Below are 13,818 nucleotides of genomic sequence, written 5' to 3'. Positions count from 1 at the left end.
ATGTGAAACACGATCAAAACAAACCCAGTCATATTTTGGTGAAATTTCCCTTTTTAAAGCTGTAACAACCAATAAGCCTTTTTTTTAAATTATTTTTGCTTCCTTACACGCCACCCCTTTTCGTACATAATTTCATCATGATCATTTCTGAAAACCCTACTCGCAATTTAATTCATTTGACATTTTTATACAATTGCCTGTTGCTCTGTCCTAACCCTGTGACCTCTTATTGTAAATGCAGTGAGTCAATCCGTGAGAAGATGAAGAAGAACTACATGTCCAACCCCAACTTCAACTACGAGATGGTCAACAGGGCCTCCCTGGCCTGTGGCCCTATGGTCAAATGGGCCATCGCTCAGGTAAGGAAACCACCACCCGCTGATCTTTATACTGGGAACGGTTTAAGGGTGAATCTTAAGTCTTTCCTCGATTCCTTGCATCCTCTATCCTCGTCTCCCTCTCAAAACTCATTGGAGGAGAATGTCATAGAGGAGGATTCTTGGATCTTCCAATGCATTTGGAGAGGAAAGATTTGAGATTCACGTAATGTCTAATGAGTGCCAGTAGTAAATTCTTCCTTACCATGTGTAAAAACCTGCAGTTATAGCCTGCAATTATATTGACCCATCTCTTCTCCCTCTTCTAGCTGAACTACGCTGACATGTTGAAGCGCGTGGAGCCGCTGAGGAACGAGCTGCAGAAGCTGGAGGACGATGCCATGGACAACAAGTCCAAGGCCGAGGAGGTAGAGCAGATGATCCATGACCTGGAGTCCAGCATCGCCCGTTACAAGGAGGAGTACGCCGTGCTCATCTCTGAGGCCCAGGCCATTAAGGCAGATCTGGCCGCCGTCGAGGCGAAGGTAGGGAAGTCCATCCACCCATAAAACAACCATTCCCAATAAACTCAACCGTTTTACCATCTCCATAACCTTAAGAATTAGCAAGAGATTTAGGAAATGTGTTTTAAAGCAAATAGTGTTTTTTACAAAGAAAAAGGCGTGGCATCTCCACTATGAACATTCTGAAAGTCAATGCCCTAGACTTGACAATAGAATGTTGCCCAGTGGGATGAGTCTTCAGTTTAAAACTCCATTCCAATGTAAAGCAATTGATGACTAGGTGGAAAAGTGCTGTATCAATCCAATCCATCATTGTTCTCATTGTTAAATCCGACCGTCTTCTGCGAGTGCAGGTGAACCGCAGCACAGCCCTGCTCAAGAGCCTGTCTGCCGAGAGCGAGCGCTGGGAGAAGTCCAGCGAGACGTTCAAGAACCAGATGGCTACCATCGCCGGGGACTGCCTGCTGTCCGCAGCCTTCATCGCCTACGCTGGCTACTTCGAGCAGCAGATGAGGCAGAACCTCTTCACTACCTGGTCGCACCACCTGCAGCAGGCTAACATCCAGGTACTGGGGGGGGTGTAGGTCACCTGCAGCAGCCTAACATCCAGGTACTGGGGGGGGTGTAGGTCACCTGCAGCAGCCTAACATCCAGGTACTGGGGGGGGTGTAGGTCACCTGCAGCAGCCTAACATCCAGGTACTGGGGGGGGGGTGTAGGCAGCCTAACATCCAGGTACTGGGGGGGGGGGGGGTGTAGGTCACCTGCAGCAGCCTAACATCCAGGTACTGGGGGGGGGGGTGTGTAGGTCACCTGCAGCAGCCTAACATCCAGGTACTGGGGGGAGTGGGTTGATCAGTGGCTCATGTAACGGGGGTAGTTCTCAGCACTAGGCTTTAGTTGACATCATGAGTAGGGGGAGGGGTCATGAGTTTTTCCATGTCAAATCACAGGATGGGGGTTAAAAATACTGGCCCTAATGATAAATGACCTTGCCAGAGATGTGGAGAATTGTGTTGGCTCCCACAGCTATTTCCTAGGCTTTAGTTCAGACGGCTAACTGTTTTGAGTCGCATGGATAACCCAAGTTCGAAACCCAGACTTTTACGCCTACTCTGGCAGTCATCTGTAACTCAAGGCCGTATTCTTTCTATGTAATGTTCTAGACTCCAGTTTGTATGGCTAAGCAGATCTCTCTCCCACTAGTTCCGTACGGACATCGCCAGGACTGAGTACCTGTCCAATGCGGACGAGAGGCTGCGCTGGCAGGCTAACTCCCTCCCGGCAGATGATCTCTGCACCGAGAACGCCATCATGCTCAAGAGGTTCAACAGGTGAGTGTGTCCATCCGAATCACAATATCATCCCCTTTTTTTCCACGTCTAGGAGTTGAAGTGTCCTAAATGACCAACACAGAGTGGTAGAGGATGATAGGTCTATCATAAACCTGTATGGAAAGCTAAACGCTTCACTGAGGATCCTGTCGGAAGATGCAAACCTTCACCATGGAAATGTTTGTATAATGAATGCTTATCCTAGTTCCACGGTGCATCCAAGAGTGTGATGGATAGACTGTTTTTTAAAGACTCCAGGAAAGCTGTCAATTTCTTTGGGCTAAATGAGATTCTAATACATAAAAAAAATACAACCTTTCCCAGGTATCCACTGATCATCGACCCGTCCGGCCAGGCCACAGAGTTCATCATGAACGAGTACAAGGACCGCAAGATCACCAGGACCAGCTTCCTGGATGACGCCTTCCGGAAGAATCTGGAGAGCGCCCTGCGTTTTGGAAACCCTCTGCTTGTGCAGGTCAGAACAGACTTCTCGGTTGATCCAGCATGTTCCAGACCATGTGTACCTCAACAATAGCATGTAACACATGCTATTAATCTGAATACATTGGGAGGTAGTCCTCTGCTGCTGCTGTAAAATATAATCTCCCTTGAGAATGGTAACATAAATGTTACTATATTTAACATAAGCTTTAACGTAAATGTTAGGTCCAGTAGCTAGCTAGCGAATGCCACATTTGGTTCTGGGTTCCAAGATTACTGTTGGGCTATCCAACCGGTGTTCAATTGGAGAAACCATTTAGCTTCCATGTACCTAATGGTAATATGTAACGACGTCTCCCCCAGGATGTAGAGAGCTACGACCCCATCCTGAACCCGGTGCTCAACAGAGAGGTGCGCAGGACCGGTGGACGCGTGCTCATCACCCTTGGCGACCAGGATATTGACTTGTCGCCATCCTTCGTCATCTTCCTCTCCACACGCGACCCCACAGTGGAGTTCCCTCCAGACTTGTGTTCTCGTGTGACCTTTGTGAACTTCACAGTGACCCGCAGCAGTCTGCAGAGCCAGTGTCTCAACGAGGTGCTGAAGGCCGAGAGGCCCGACGTGGACGAGAAGCGTTCCGACCTCCTCAAACTGCAAGGTGAGACGCTCGCTTGCGCAAGTCTCATTCCGTGTGCCGACAGTCTCTTGCATTAGATGAGGAATCTATCCAGAACCTGATTTCATGTGAATGCAACTCGTATACGGATCTGACTGCTGATATGCAATGCACACAAAAGTATCTACTCTCTACTTTTAGTCCTATTTTATCCTTCAAATATGGAAGCATTAACCCTCCCTCCCTACACCAGGTGAGTTCCAGGTGCGTCTGCGCCAACTGGAGAAGTCCCTGCTGCAGGCCCTGAACGAGGTCAAGGGTCGTATCCTGGACGACGACACCATCATCACCACCCTGGAGAACTTGAAGAAGGAGGCGGCGGAGGTGACCAGGAAGGTGGAGGAGACTGACATTGTGATGGCTGAGGTGGAGGCGGTGTCGCAGCAGTACCTGTCCCTCTCTTCGGCCTGTAGCTCCATCTACTTCACCATGGAGGCCCTGAACCAGGTACACACACTGCTATCTCTTATAAAGATTCTCCCGTGTGCAGACAGCCTCTTGCATTAAATGATGAATATATCCCGAACCTGAGTTCATGTGAATGAAACTCTCATATGGATCTGACTTCTGATATGCAAGTCTCTTCTAGTTCTGTTTCTATGGTGGTGACCCTCTTAAAAACCTTCTAGTACTGTACCGAACCGGTCCAGCCTGTTGTGTTGATGACTTCCTGTCCATCTCCAGATGCACTTCCTGTACCAGTACTCGCTGCACTTCTTCCTGGATATCTACCACACGGTGCTGTACGAGAACGCAAACCTCAAGAGCGTTAGCGACCACACCCAGCGCCTCACCCACATCACCAAGGACCTCTTCCAGGTAACCGCACATCTCAAACACCCACTACAACCTAGAATATCTAAAAACCTCACATCTAGAACACCTTCTAGAACATCTAGAACTGGAGTTTTTCTTCAAAGATCTCAAGTCAATGGGTTTTTGTTTTAAAGGTTTTCTAGTACAAAATCACCAATCCCATTGTGTCATTTCAGGGGGCGTTCAACAGAGTGGCCAGAGGCATGTGTAACCAGGATCACATCACCTTCGCCATGCTCTTAGCCAGGATCAACCTGAAAGGAATGACAAGGTATTCAACTTTCTACACATTCCTGGTTATTATGTGAAGGATAAGGTCCATGGTTCAGTTCCAAAATCTACACTAGCGCAATGTATTGAGGATGCATTCTAAGTGGTATACTAGTGTGGACAGTGTGGCGTTGCCCCTGCATCTTATTGATAACCATTTCCTATTGCCCTCAGCGAGCCGTCCTACGACGCGGAGTTCCAGCACTTCCTGCGTGGTGCGGAGATGGTGCTGAAGGGTACAGCGGTGCCCAAGGTGAAGGGCCTGACCACGGAGCAGTGTGAGGCCATGATCATTCTCAGCCGTCTCCCCGCCTTCAAGGACCTGGTCTCCAAGGTGGAGGCTGATGAGGTGAGAAACTTGGAGGGAAGGAAGGGGAAGAAAATGACTTTTGCAATGTGAAGCTCTTTACTAAACCGTTTGTTAAACCGGCTCTTTACTAAACCGTTTGTTAAACCGGCTCTTTACTAAACCGTTTGTTAAACCGGCTCTTTACTAAACCGTTTGTTAAACCGGCTCTTTACTAAACCGTTTGTTAAACCGGCTCTTTACTAAACCGTTTGTTAAACCGGCTCTTTACTAAGCTGTTTGTTAAACCGGCTCTTTACTAAACCGTTTGTTAAACCGGCTCTTTACTAAACCGTTTGTTAAACCGGCTCTTTACTAAACCGTTTGTTAAACCGGCTCTTTACTAAACCGTTTGTTAAACCGGCTCTTTACTAAACCGTTTGTTAAACCGGCTCTTTACTAAACCGTTTGTTAAACCGGCTCTTTACTAAACCGTTTGTTAAACCGGCTCTTTACTAAACCGTTTGTTAAACCGGCTCTTTACTAAGCCGTTTGTTAAACCGGCTCTTTACTAAGCCGTTTGTTAAACCGGCTCTTTACTAAGCCGTTTGTTAAACCGGCTCTTTACTAAGCCGTTTGTTAAACCGGCTCTTTACTAAGCCGTTTGTTAAACCGGCTCTTTACTAAGCCGTTTGTTAAACCGGCTCTTTACTAAGCCGTTTGTTAAACCGGCTCTTTACTAAGCCGTTTGTTAAGCAGAAGAGAATTACAATTTATTTTTAGAATAAAAGAGAGTAAGAAAGGAAAATTTAAGTTGTCATTTGAGGTTGACATGGCTTTTTTTTTTTATATCATTGCAGCAATTCTTCATGTGGATTGAGAGCAACTCCCCTGAGCTGTCCGTGCCCTACCTGTGGACAGAGGAGAAACAGTCAAGTGAGTATTTCAATCCGATTTACATTGGGGGAGCATGGGAACCCATGGGGTTTAAAGAGGTTGCTATGCATTATCGAGATCCCAATTATGCTCTTGATAGAATTTGCATTAAAAATACAAAATGAATGTAGAAAAAATGGGTAGTTTGAGTGTTTGTAGTTCAGTGGTGGCAGTAAAGAGTGCTACAGTGATTTTGTGCCGTCCCGACTGCAATGTTGTCAATGTCAAAAATGTACTTTGTCTGTCCTCGACAGCCTCCATCGGTCAGGCAGTGCACCAGCTGCTCCTGATCCAAGCCTTCCGTCCGGACCGCATGCTGGCCATGGCCCACATCTTTGTATCTAAGGTCCTGGGAGACACCTTCATGGCCATCATCGAGCAGCCCCTTGACCTGGGCAACATCGTGGAGAGCGAGGTAACAGAGCATAGAAATAGAATCTACCATTGTAGTCATTTCATATCTATGGTACAGAAGTCTGGACATCCCTGAATCGACAATCATCTCAGATATAGTGTGTTATTTTTACATTATGTTTTTAAGGGTTACTGTTCTGCGTACCATTGCGTATTACAACTGCTCATCTCCTCATGAAACGACTACTTGTTCTCCTACCCGCCTAGGTGAAACCCAGTACCCCTGTTCTGATGTGCTCCGTACCCGGGTACGACGCCAGCGGCCTGGTCCGGGACCTGGCAGCCGAGGAAAACAAACACATCACCTCCATCTCCATTGGTAGGTAGCCTACAGCAGGGTTTAGCCAGTTCAGTTTGAAAACAGCCCAGGAGTAAGTATGAAACATCTACTGGCATCTTAGAAACCTGGTTCCTCTTCTCTCTCTCTCAGGTTCTGCTGAGGGCTTTAACAAGGCCGACCGCGACATCAACACCGCTGTCAAGTCCGGCAGGTGGGTGATGCTGGAGAACGTGCACCTGGCTCCTGGTTGGCTGATGCAGCTAGAGAAGAAGCTCCACTCCATGCAGCCCCACGCCAGCTTCCGCCTCTTCCTCACCATGGAGATCAACCCCAAGGTCACATTCCACTTTCAACTTCCTTAGAAAAATAAAGAAGATAGCGAGTTTGACAGTGTTTTTCACTCCGTATTGAGGACCATAAACACATAACAGTAAACATAATGAAAGCGCTAGAAAGGGATTTTAAGAAAGTTCAAGCTCACTCAATTGTTGATAAAAAATGTAAAAACAGTGATTTAAAAATATCCACGTTGTTACTTGAAGTGTGACTTATCACTGTGATTGGTTAACCTCAAGTTTTTTCTTGCCATGTGGCACAGTTATGAATGTGTTGACTATTGAGAGATCTAAATGTGTTTTCTCTGTTCCTCTCAGGTGCCAGTGAACCTGCTGCGTGCTGGACGTATCTTTGTGTTTGAACCTCCTCCTGGTGTCAAGGCCAACATGCTGAGGACCTTCAGCAGCATCCCTGTGGCTCGCATGTGCAAGGTGACCAACACAACTATATGAATACTGATTTCTCTCTCGCTCCTTCTTTTCTCTCCTGTCACGTTTTGCCTCTCTGTTCGTCTCACACCTTCTTCCTCCGTAAACTTGGATGAATGATTTCTTTTTAACCCTGACTATTAAAGGGTCAATCTGCAATTGTGACTATCTTTTAAATGAATTTTATATTATGTATTTATATTATATACCCATAGATTCTTTAAGAATATAACTAAGGCCTATTGAGTGTAGTTTAAGTGTCCTACCCCATCAAGAACCCAAGATATACGCTTGTTTTACTCCATTATTTGTAAACAATGTAATTGAAAACTAACGTTGTATAGTCTTGAAACAACATGGTTAAAACTATAATTTTAATATTATGGATGGTCAGTCCTTGCATGCATAGCTCTGTCTGAATTTGAGAGCTCCAACCCCATTCCTCAGCTATTTACCAAAACAGTGGTGGGGTGGCCACTTTGTTTGAACTGCAGATTGCCCCTTTAAAAACAAATCCTTCTACTTGTCTGTCATCCTCTGCAGGCGCCCAACGAGCGTGCCCGCCTCTACTTCCTGTTGGCCTGGTTCCACGCCGTCATCCAAGAGCGTCTGCGCTATGCCCCGCTGGGCTGGTCCAAGAAGTACGAGTTCGGAGAGTCGGACCTGCGCTCGGCATGCGACACCGTGGACACCTGGCTGGACGACACCGCTAAGGTCAGTCACACGCTGTTGTCTCTTACCTTAGGTTTTTTCTGTATGCAGAACGTCTCTTGCATTAGATGATGAATCTATCCCGAAACTGATTTCATGTGAATGAAACTCTTATATGGATCTGACTTCTGATATGCAATACAAACATAATATATACATTCTTGCCATTAGGAATGAAGTTGAAGGTCACTCAATTAAAAACAATAAATGACTAGTCTCTAAGTTGGATGGGCGTGGTGACAATAGAACAGGTATTCTATGTGTTTCTATGGTGGTAACCTTCCATTGTCCTCTTCCTCCACACCCCCAGGGTCGTCAGAACATCTCCCCAGACAAGATCCCCTGGGCAGCCCTGAAGACCCTGATGGCCCAGTCCATCTATGGCGGCCGCATCGACAACGAGTTTGACCAGCGCCTACTCAACACCTTCCTGGATCGCATCTTCACCACGGGCAGCTTCGACTCAGAGTTCAAGCTGGCCTTCAAGGTGGACGGTCACAAGGACATCAAGATGCCCGATGGCATCCGGTCAGTGGCTGGGGTTGGGTGGTAGTTTTACTTTAGTGTTATTACAAAAATAGAAACGCAACACGAGTATTTCTGTCAGAAAGCCCTTTTGTGGGGTAAAACGCATTCTGACCGGACCTGGCTCCCTGCCCAGTCATTTATTTATTTCATATATATATCAACTGAAAACTGAGGTGTAGTATACAGTACATACAAAAAAACGACATTATATTGTGATCAGTTCTCCTCAGTAAAATGTTTGTCATAAAGAAATTCAGGGGAAATACACATTTAGGCATTTCAGGTGATTTTCTACCATTCTCCTTCTCTCAGTAACACTTCTCTCTCTCTCTCCTCCCTCTCTCTGTAACACTTCTCTCTCTCTCTCCTCCCTCTCTCAGTAACACTTCTCTCTCTCTCTCCTCCCTCTCTCAGTAACACTTCTCTCTCTCTCTCCTCCCTCTCTCTGTAACACTTCTCTCTCTCTCTCCTCCCTCTCTCTGTAACACTTCTCTCTCTCTCTCTCCTCCCTCTCTCTGTAACACTTCTCTCTCTCTCTCCTCCCTCTCTCTGTAACACTTCTCTCTCTCTCTCTCCTCCCTCTCTCTGTAACACTTCTCTCTCTCTCTCCTCCCTCTCTCTGTAACACTTCTCTCTCTCTCTCCTCCCTCTCTCAGTAACACTTCTCTCTCTCTCTCCTCCCTCTCTGTAACACTTCTCTCTCTCTCTCCTCCCTCTCTCTGTAACACTTCTCTCTCTCTCTCCTCCCTCTCTCTGTAACACTTCTCTCTCTCTCTCCTCCCTCTCTCTGTAACACTTCTCTCTCTCTCTCTTCTCCCTCTCTCTGTAACACTTCTCTCTCAGTAACACTGTTCTGTCTTTGGTTCCAGACGTGAGGAGTTCATGCACTGGGTGGAGATGCTGCCAGACACCCAGACCCCATCCTGGCTGGGCCTGCCTAGCAACGCCGAGAAGGTCCTGCTCACCACTCAGGGTATGCTATTGGCTACAGCTGGTTGGCCCTGGCTGCAGCTGCACTCAAGCGGCTTGTCCGGTTTTGTCTGTGGGATCCTTTGTCTGCAGCGAGGAGACTGCTGAAACTCATCTTTGGTTTCTCCTCTCTCCATATCTGTTGTAACACATCTTATTCCCACAGGCCTCATTCTCATCTAACTAGAGAAATGACCACCATTGGTGTTGAGCATATTCTAACGTGGGCAAGGATAGGCTGGTCCTGGAGGGGCCGCAGGCACATGTTTTTGATTTAACTGAATTCAGGAAATCACTGCTTTAATTACCTCCATTGGTATTGTGTGGATCCTAGTTGGAACAAAGTCCTGCAGTACCAGTGGTACTCCAGGAACAGGGTTGCCTACCCCTGAACTACAGGAATGACTACCAGGGCCTAAAATGTATGTTTTGGTCCACCAGCCACTGGTATTTTTTTACCTTAATGACATAAAAAATAATAAACTGATGACCATGTTTCTAAAACAAAAAATGTTTTTAGTAAGAAGTAATATTGCTCGATTCCATTTATTTTTTTTGTGACTTGAGTTTTTTTTACTAAATATTCAGCTGCCCCTTTTAAGGGCAGGAGGTTAACAGGGGCACTTGAGTCGTGTCTGTGTGCGTGAGATGGGATCTGACTAGGGCGTCTCTAAGCTAATGTTGAAAAACAACCAAGCTTGTGAACAAAACAATTGAAATAGCCAAGAAATGCGAGGACGAAGTCTCACCTTGTAGACTTTAGAGTAAATTAGATCAACTTTGATGCCTGTGCACAGCTCCTCCAAAAATGAATCTATCAGCACTTCACTCAGAGCGCACAGGTCTGATAGGTGTGATTAGCAGCTACGAAACAAAATGGCAGCAGTACTTTGAAAATCACAACCAAGTACTGTTAAATCACAACCAGCACACGTCCTCCTACCCGCCAACGTGGCTAGTAAAATAGGTATTCTTACCCACCAACACATTAGGCAGGTGTTCGTTTGATGACTACCATTGATACAGAGCATATTCTCTCACTGCTTCCAGTAACGTGGTTGTAGACCCCTTTCCTCTACTCATACCTTTCCTCATATCAGTTCCAGTGTTAAAACCGAAGGCCCCCGTGTGGTAGCCTTGCCCATGTGAATGGGAGTGTTCTGTCCAGCAGAGGGGTGTTCTCACCCTCCAGCAGCTGTATTTCACATTTATCGTGTCTCGCTTGGCTTCCAGTTCCAACTCCCAGCTGTTGATGCATCCATCCATCCCTCCCATCCATCCCCTCCATCCACCCCTCAATCCATTCACTCATCCCCTTCATCCATCCATTCCCCTTTGGCTACAACTGATTTTTCTCAGAGAGCCCCAGAAAATGTATTCACTTCTATATGTCCTCCTTTAAGAAATATTGCATGGTCTCCCTCCATTTTGTTGGTATTGACTTGTTTTTGTCAGATGTTTTACTGTCTGTCTTGGACTTTATGTTGTAATCCCTTGTTTTTGATTGTGAAACAACCCTTTTATTAACACTTCTATGAGGATGAGGCAGTACAAGGCTATGTTCTTGGTCCACCGCTGATATCTTCTTCCCACACTCCTCCCCACCCCTCTCCCCTCCTCTTCCACCACCCCTCTCCCCTCCTCTTCCACCCCTCTCCCCTCCTGCTCCCCTTGCTGGCTGCTTAAGGCACTGACATGATGGGTAAGATGCTGAAAATGCAGATGCTGGAGGATGAGGATGATCTGGCCTACGAGAAGGAGACTAAGCGCGAGCGCACGGCGTCCACCTCGGCTGAAGCCCAGCCCGCATGGATGCGCACGCTGCTCACCACCGCCACCAACTGGCTGACTCTCATCCCGCAGGTGGTCAACCACCTGAAGCGCACCGTGGAGAACATCAAGGTAATGTCCCGGCAACGTCTCATCTGGTCAGTGTGACGCCTGGGATCTGATGCCTTTTATTTTTACACTTCTATTTCCAACCTACACACACTGCAATCTCTCTTACATAATGCTTTTTCCCCCTTGATGCAGTATGTGAATGAAACTCATATGGATCTGACTTCTAATATGCAATTCAAACACTGTGGGTGTCTTCAAGGACTATACATGTGAAAATATCTTGTTTAATCAACTTCTATATATTTAATTCCCCACACACACACAGGATCCTCTGTTCCGCTTCTTTGAGCGCGAGGTGAAGATGGGCGCCCGCATGCTGCAGGAAGTGCGTCAGGACCTGACTGATGTGGTGCAGGTGTGCGAGGGCAAGAAGAAACAGACCAACGACCTGCGCACCCTCATCAACGACCTCGTCAAAGGTTCTCCTCTCATTCTCTACACAAGATCATCTTCATTTCACTATCACATCTAATATGGTTACATAGTGACAATGTGAGGATTACGGTAATAGTCAATGGCCCAAATCCTAATTTAAGATCCATGTGTGGTACTTTTTTGTTTTTATACAAGTCTTCCATTGACATCAATGGATGTTTTTACTTAAGGGTCAAAAGTTAAACTCATGCAACTCTAGTTAGGATTTGGCATGTAGTCTCTACAAGGCTTCCCAGTGCTAACGGTGTGTCTCGTCCAGGTATCCTGCCCCGTAGCTGGTGTCGCTACACCGTGCCTGCGTCCATGACTGTTATCCAGTGGGTGGCCGACTTCAGCGAGCGTGTCAAACAACTGCAGGCCATCTCCCAGGGAGCCGCCAGCGGGGGCGCTAAGGAGCTCAAGGTGCCTTCATCTGACCTCTAATATTAACGGGGTTGTACATTTGACATCCTATATCAAAGGGATAGGAAGACCATAAGTGGATTTGGTGTTGCCTTAAAATGATTCCATCAACGTAGAGACAGACAGCCTAATTCGTTAGGTTGGAATATTGCTAATGTTAGCATCCCATTGGATGGTATTCATTTAAGTCTGAATGACTTTAAAGTCCATGAACAAGTTGTCACTTTTTAGAGTTAAAAATAAATGGTTGATACCATAATTGACCCCGGGAACATGACAGACAAGGTATTGGACTCGAAGCAGTAGTGTTACCAATAACTCTGAATCAGTGTCTTTTCCTGTCCAGAACATCCATGTGTGCCTAGGCAGCCTGTTTGTCCCCGAGGCCTACATCACGGCCACCCGTCAGTACGTGGCCCAGGCCAACAGCTGGTCCCTGGAGGAGCTGTGTCTGGAGGTCAACGTCACCACCGCCCAGGGGGCCGCGCTTGATGCCTGCAGCTTCGGCATCAAAGGTCAGCTCACCAGTCACTCATCTATATTAGTATACAGTACCAGACAGGGCATTGGGTATTCTCACCAGAAAGCAAGAATTAACCACAACACCAAAGCTACTTTTAATATAGTTATGGTCTGGCTGTGATCCTCCAGGGCTGGTTTCCTGGATTTTTAAAATACATTCTCTATTGAAAGTGTTTATTTATCCATCCAATATACATGTTCAACTTAAGTGACCTTTATGAACCCCTCTTTCTCCCCGACAGGTCTGAAGCTGCAGGGAGCCACTCACGGCAACAACAAGCTGTCTCTCTCCAACGACATCTCCACGGAGTTGCCACTGACTCAGCTGCGTTGGGTGAAGCAGTTGAGCGCTGAGAAGAAGCACATGGTACATGGGAATGCACAAATGTGAAGCTTGAGCTCAACGCTTTCTTTAGAATTCAATATCCCCTCGGGGGTATTGCTAGATTCCATATGCGAGACTAGACCTCACAATTCCCTTCAATAAATGGTTCATAGAATGTTGGGAGCTAATCAGTCATTATCCAAATACCGTGAACATTGTACTGTTAATGACAACTCGCTTGTATATCTATCATTCCCACAGGTCACTCTCCCCGTGTATCTGAACTTCACCAGAGCTGATCTCATCTTCACCGTGGACTTTGACATCGCCACCAAGGAAGACCCTCACAACTTCTACGAGCGTGGAGTGGCAGTGCTCTGCACAGAGTAGACTCTGGAACTTGTTTTATTCATCATTCCTATTAATCACTTATTCATAGTGTAGTCCAGTTAAGTAACTAGTGGGTAAAATTTGAATTTAACACTAAGTCATTGGTAAGTGTAAGAAAGTCTGAGTAATGTGGTCAGTTGGATTGTGAAAGGGAAGTTGGAAAGAGGTGAATTTTTGAAGGATTCTGTATGTTATGATGGCGTAAACGACATGGAAAATAAAGTATCAGTGGTTTAACATGGCTGAAAGACTGGGTACAGGTTTTTTATTTTTACTATGGTCTATGCTTGACCTTAAATGCACAATTAAGAATAGCACCATATTGCTGCTTATCCATCTCAGATATGAGGGGCTAAACCCGAGCATTTTACTTCACTGTGGGATTAGATTCATCATTCTGCTTTTCCTAGGCTGAATTACGTGCACACTAGCACCCTTGTAATGTGGAATTTTCTCAATCCACAAATGATTCTTTGTAGTCTGCCATCCTTGTTTGGAATGCACCCAATGAATTGACAGTGAGGGGAGCAGTCAGACATTGTCTGGAGAGAATTACAAAGCAAGGACCCAT

General features: G+C 46.3%; 1 protein-coding gene and 3 non-coding genes across 5 annotated transcripts in view; all 4 read left to right on the top strand.

The window, feature by feature from the left end:
* Positions 1 to 13,495, top strand: part of dync1h1 (dynein, cytoplasmic 1, heavy chain 1) — a 52,702-nt gene extending 39,207 nt beyond the window's left edge. For both annotated transcript variants that reach the window (XM_014211261.3, XM_014211188.3), the window contains exons 52-75: positions 242 to 359; positions 647 to 862; positions 1,195 to 1,407; positions 2,047 to 2,174; positions 2,499 to 2,652; positions 2,982 to 3,279; positions 3,491 to 3,744; positions 3,982 to 4,116; positions 4,290 to 4,384; positions 4,558 to 4,732; positions 5,530 to 5,605; positions 5,860 to 6,020; positions 6,227 to 6,338; positions 6,450 to 6,634; positions 6,953 to 7,066; positions 7,607 to 7,777; positions 8,085 to 8,302; positions 9,172 to 9,275; positions 10,959 to 11,173; positions 11,439 to 11,592; positions 11,868 to 12,010; positions 12,357 to 12,525; positions 12,775 to 12,899; positions 13,119 to 13,495. In XM_014211261.3, the coding sequence (XP_014066736.1) occupies positions 242 to 359; positions 647 to 862; positions 1,195 to 1,407; positions 2,047 to 2,174; positions 2,499 to 2,652; positions 2,982 to 3,279; positions 3,491 to 3,744; positions 3,982 to 4,116; positions 4,290 to 4,384; positions 4,558 to 4,732; positions 5,530 to 5,605; positions 5,860 to 6,020; positions 6,227 to 6,338; positions 6,450 to 6,634; positions 6,953 to 7,066; positions 7,607 to 7,777; positions 8,085 to 8,302; positions 9,172 to 9,275; positions 10,959 to 11,173; positions 11,439 to 11,592; positions 11,868 to 12,010; positions 12,357 to 12,525; positions 12,775 to 12,899; positions 13,119 to 13,247 (3,862 nt within the window). In that variant the 3' untranslated portion in view covers positions 13,248 to 13,495. The remainder of the gene's footprint in view (positions 1 to 241; positions 360 to 646; positions 863 to 1,194; positions 1,408 to 2,046; positions 2,175 to 2,498; positions 2,653 to 2,981; positions 3,280 to 3,490; positions 3,745 to 3,981; positions 4,117 to 4,289; positions 4,385 to 4,557; positions 4,733 to 5,529; positions 5,606 to 5,859; positions 6,021 to 6,226; positions 6,339 to 6,449; positions 6,635 to 6,952; positions 7,067 to 7,606; positions 7,778 to 8,084; positions 8,303 to 9,171; positions 9,276 to 10,958; positions 11,174 to 11,438; positions 11,593 to 11,867; positions 12,011 to 12,356; positions 12,526 to 12,774; positions 12,900 to 13,118) is intronic.
* Positions 3,331 to 3,402, top strand: LOC123726818 (small nucleolar RNA SNORD50). Its single transcript, XR_006758971.1, has one exon. It is a non-coding gene; the product is annotated as a small nucleolar RNA SNORD50 (small nucleolar RNA).
* LOC123726817 (small nucleolar RNA SNORD50) lies at positions 3,800 to 3,871 on the top strand. Its single transcript, XR_006758970.1, has one exon. It is a non-coding gene; the product is annotated as a small nucleolar RNA SNORD50 (small nucleolar RNA).
* On the top strand, positions 7,838 to 7,909 carry LOC123726815 (small nucleolar RNA SNORD50). The gene has a single exon (XR_006758967.1). It is a non-coding gene; the product is annotated as a small nucleolar RNA SNORD50 (small nucleolar RNA).
* Positions 13,496 to 13,818: the final 323 nt, after the last annotated feature.

Source organism: Salmo salar, chromosome 01, assembly GCF_965601325.2.
Source record: "Salmo salar chromosome 01, fSalSal1, whole genome shotgun sequence".
Taxonomy (NCBI): domain Eukaryota; kingdom Metazoa; phylum Chordata; class Actinopteri; order Salmoniformes; family Salmonidae; genus Salmo; species Salmo salar.
The sequence above is the reverse complement of the archived record's forward strand: the minus strand, read 5'-3'. Positions and strand labels throughout refer to the sequence as shown.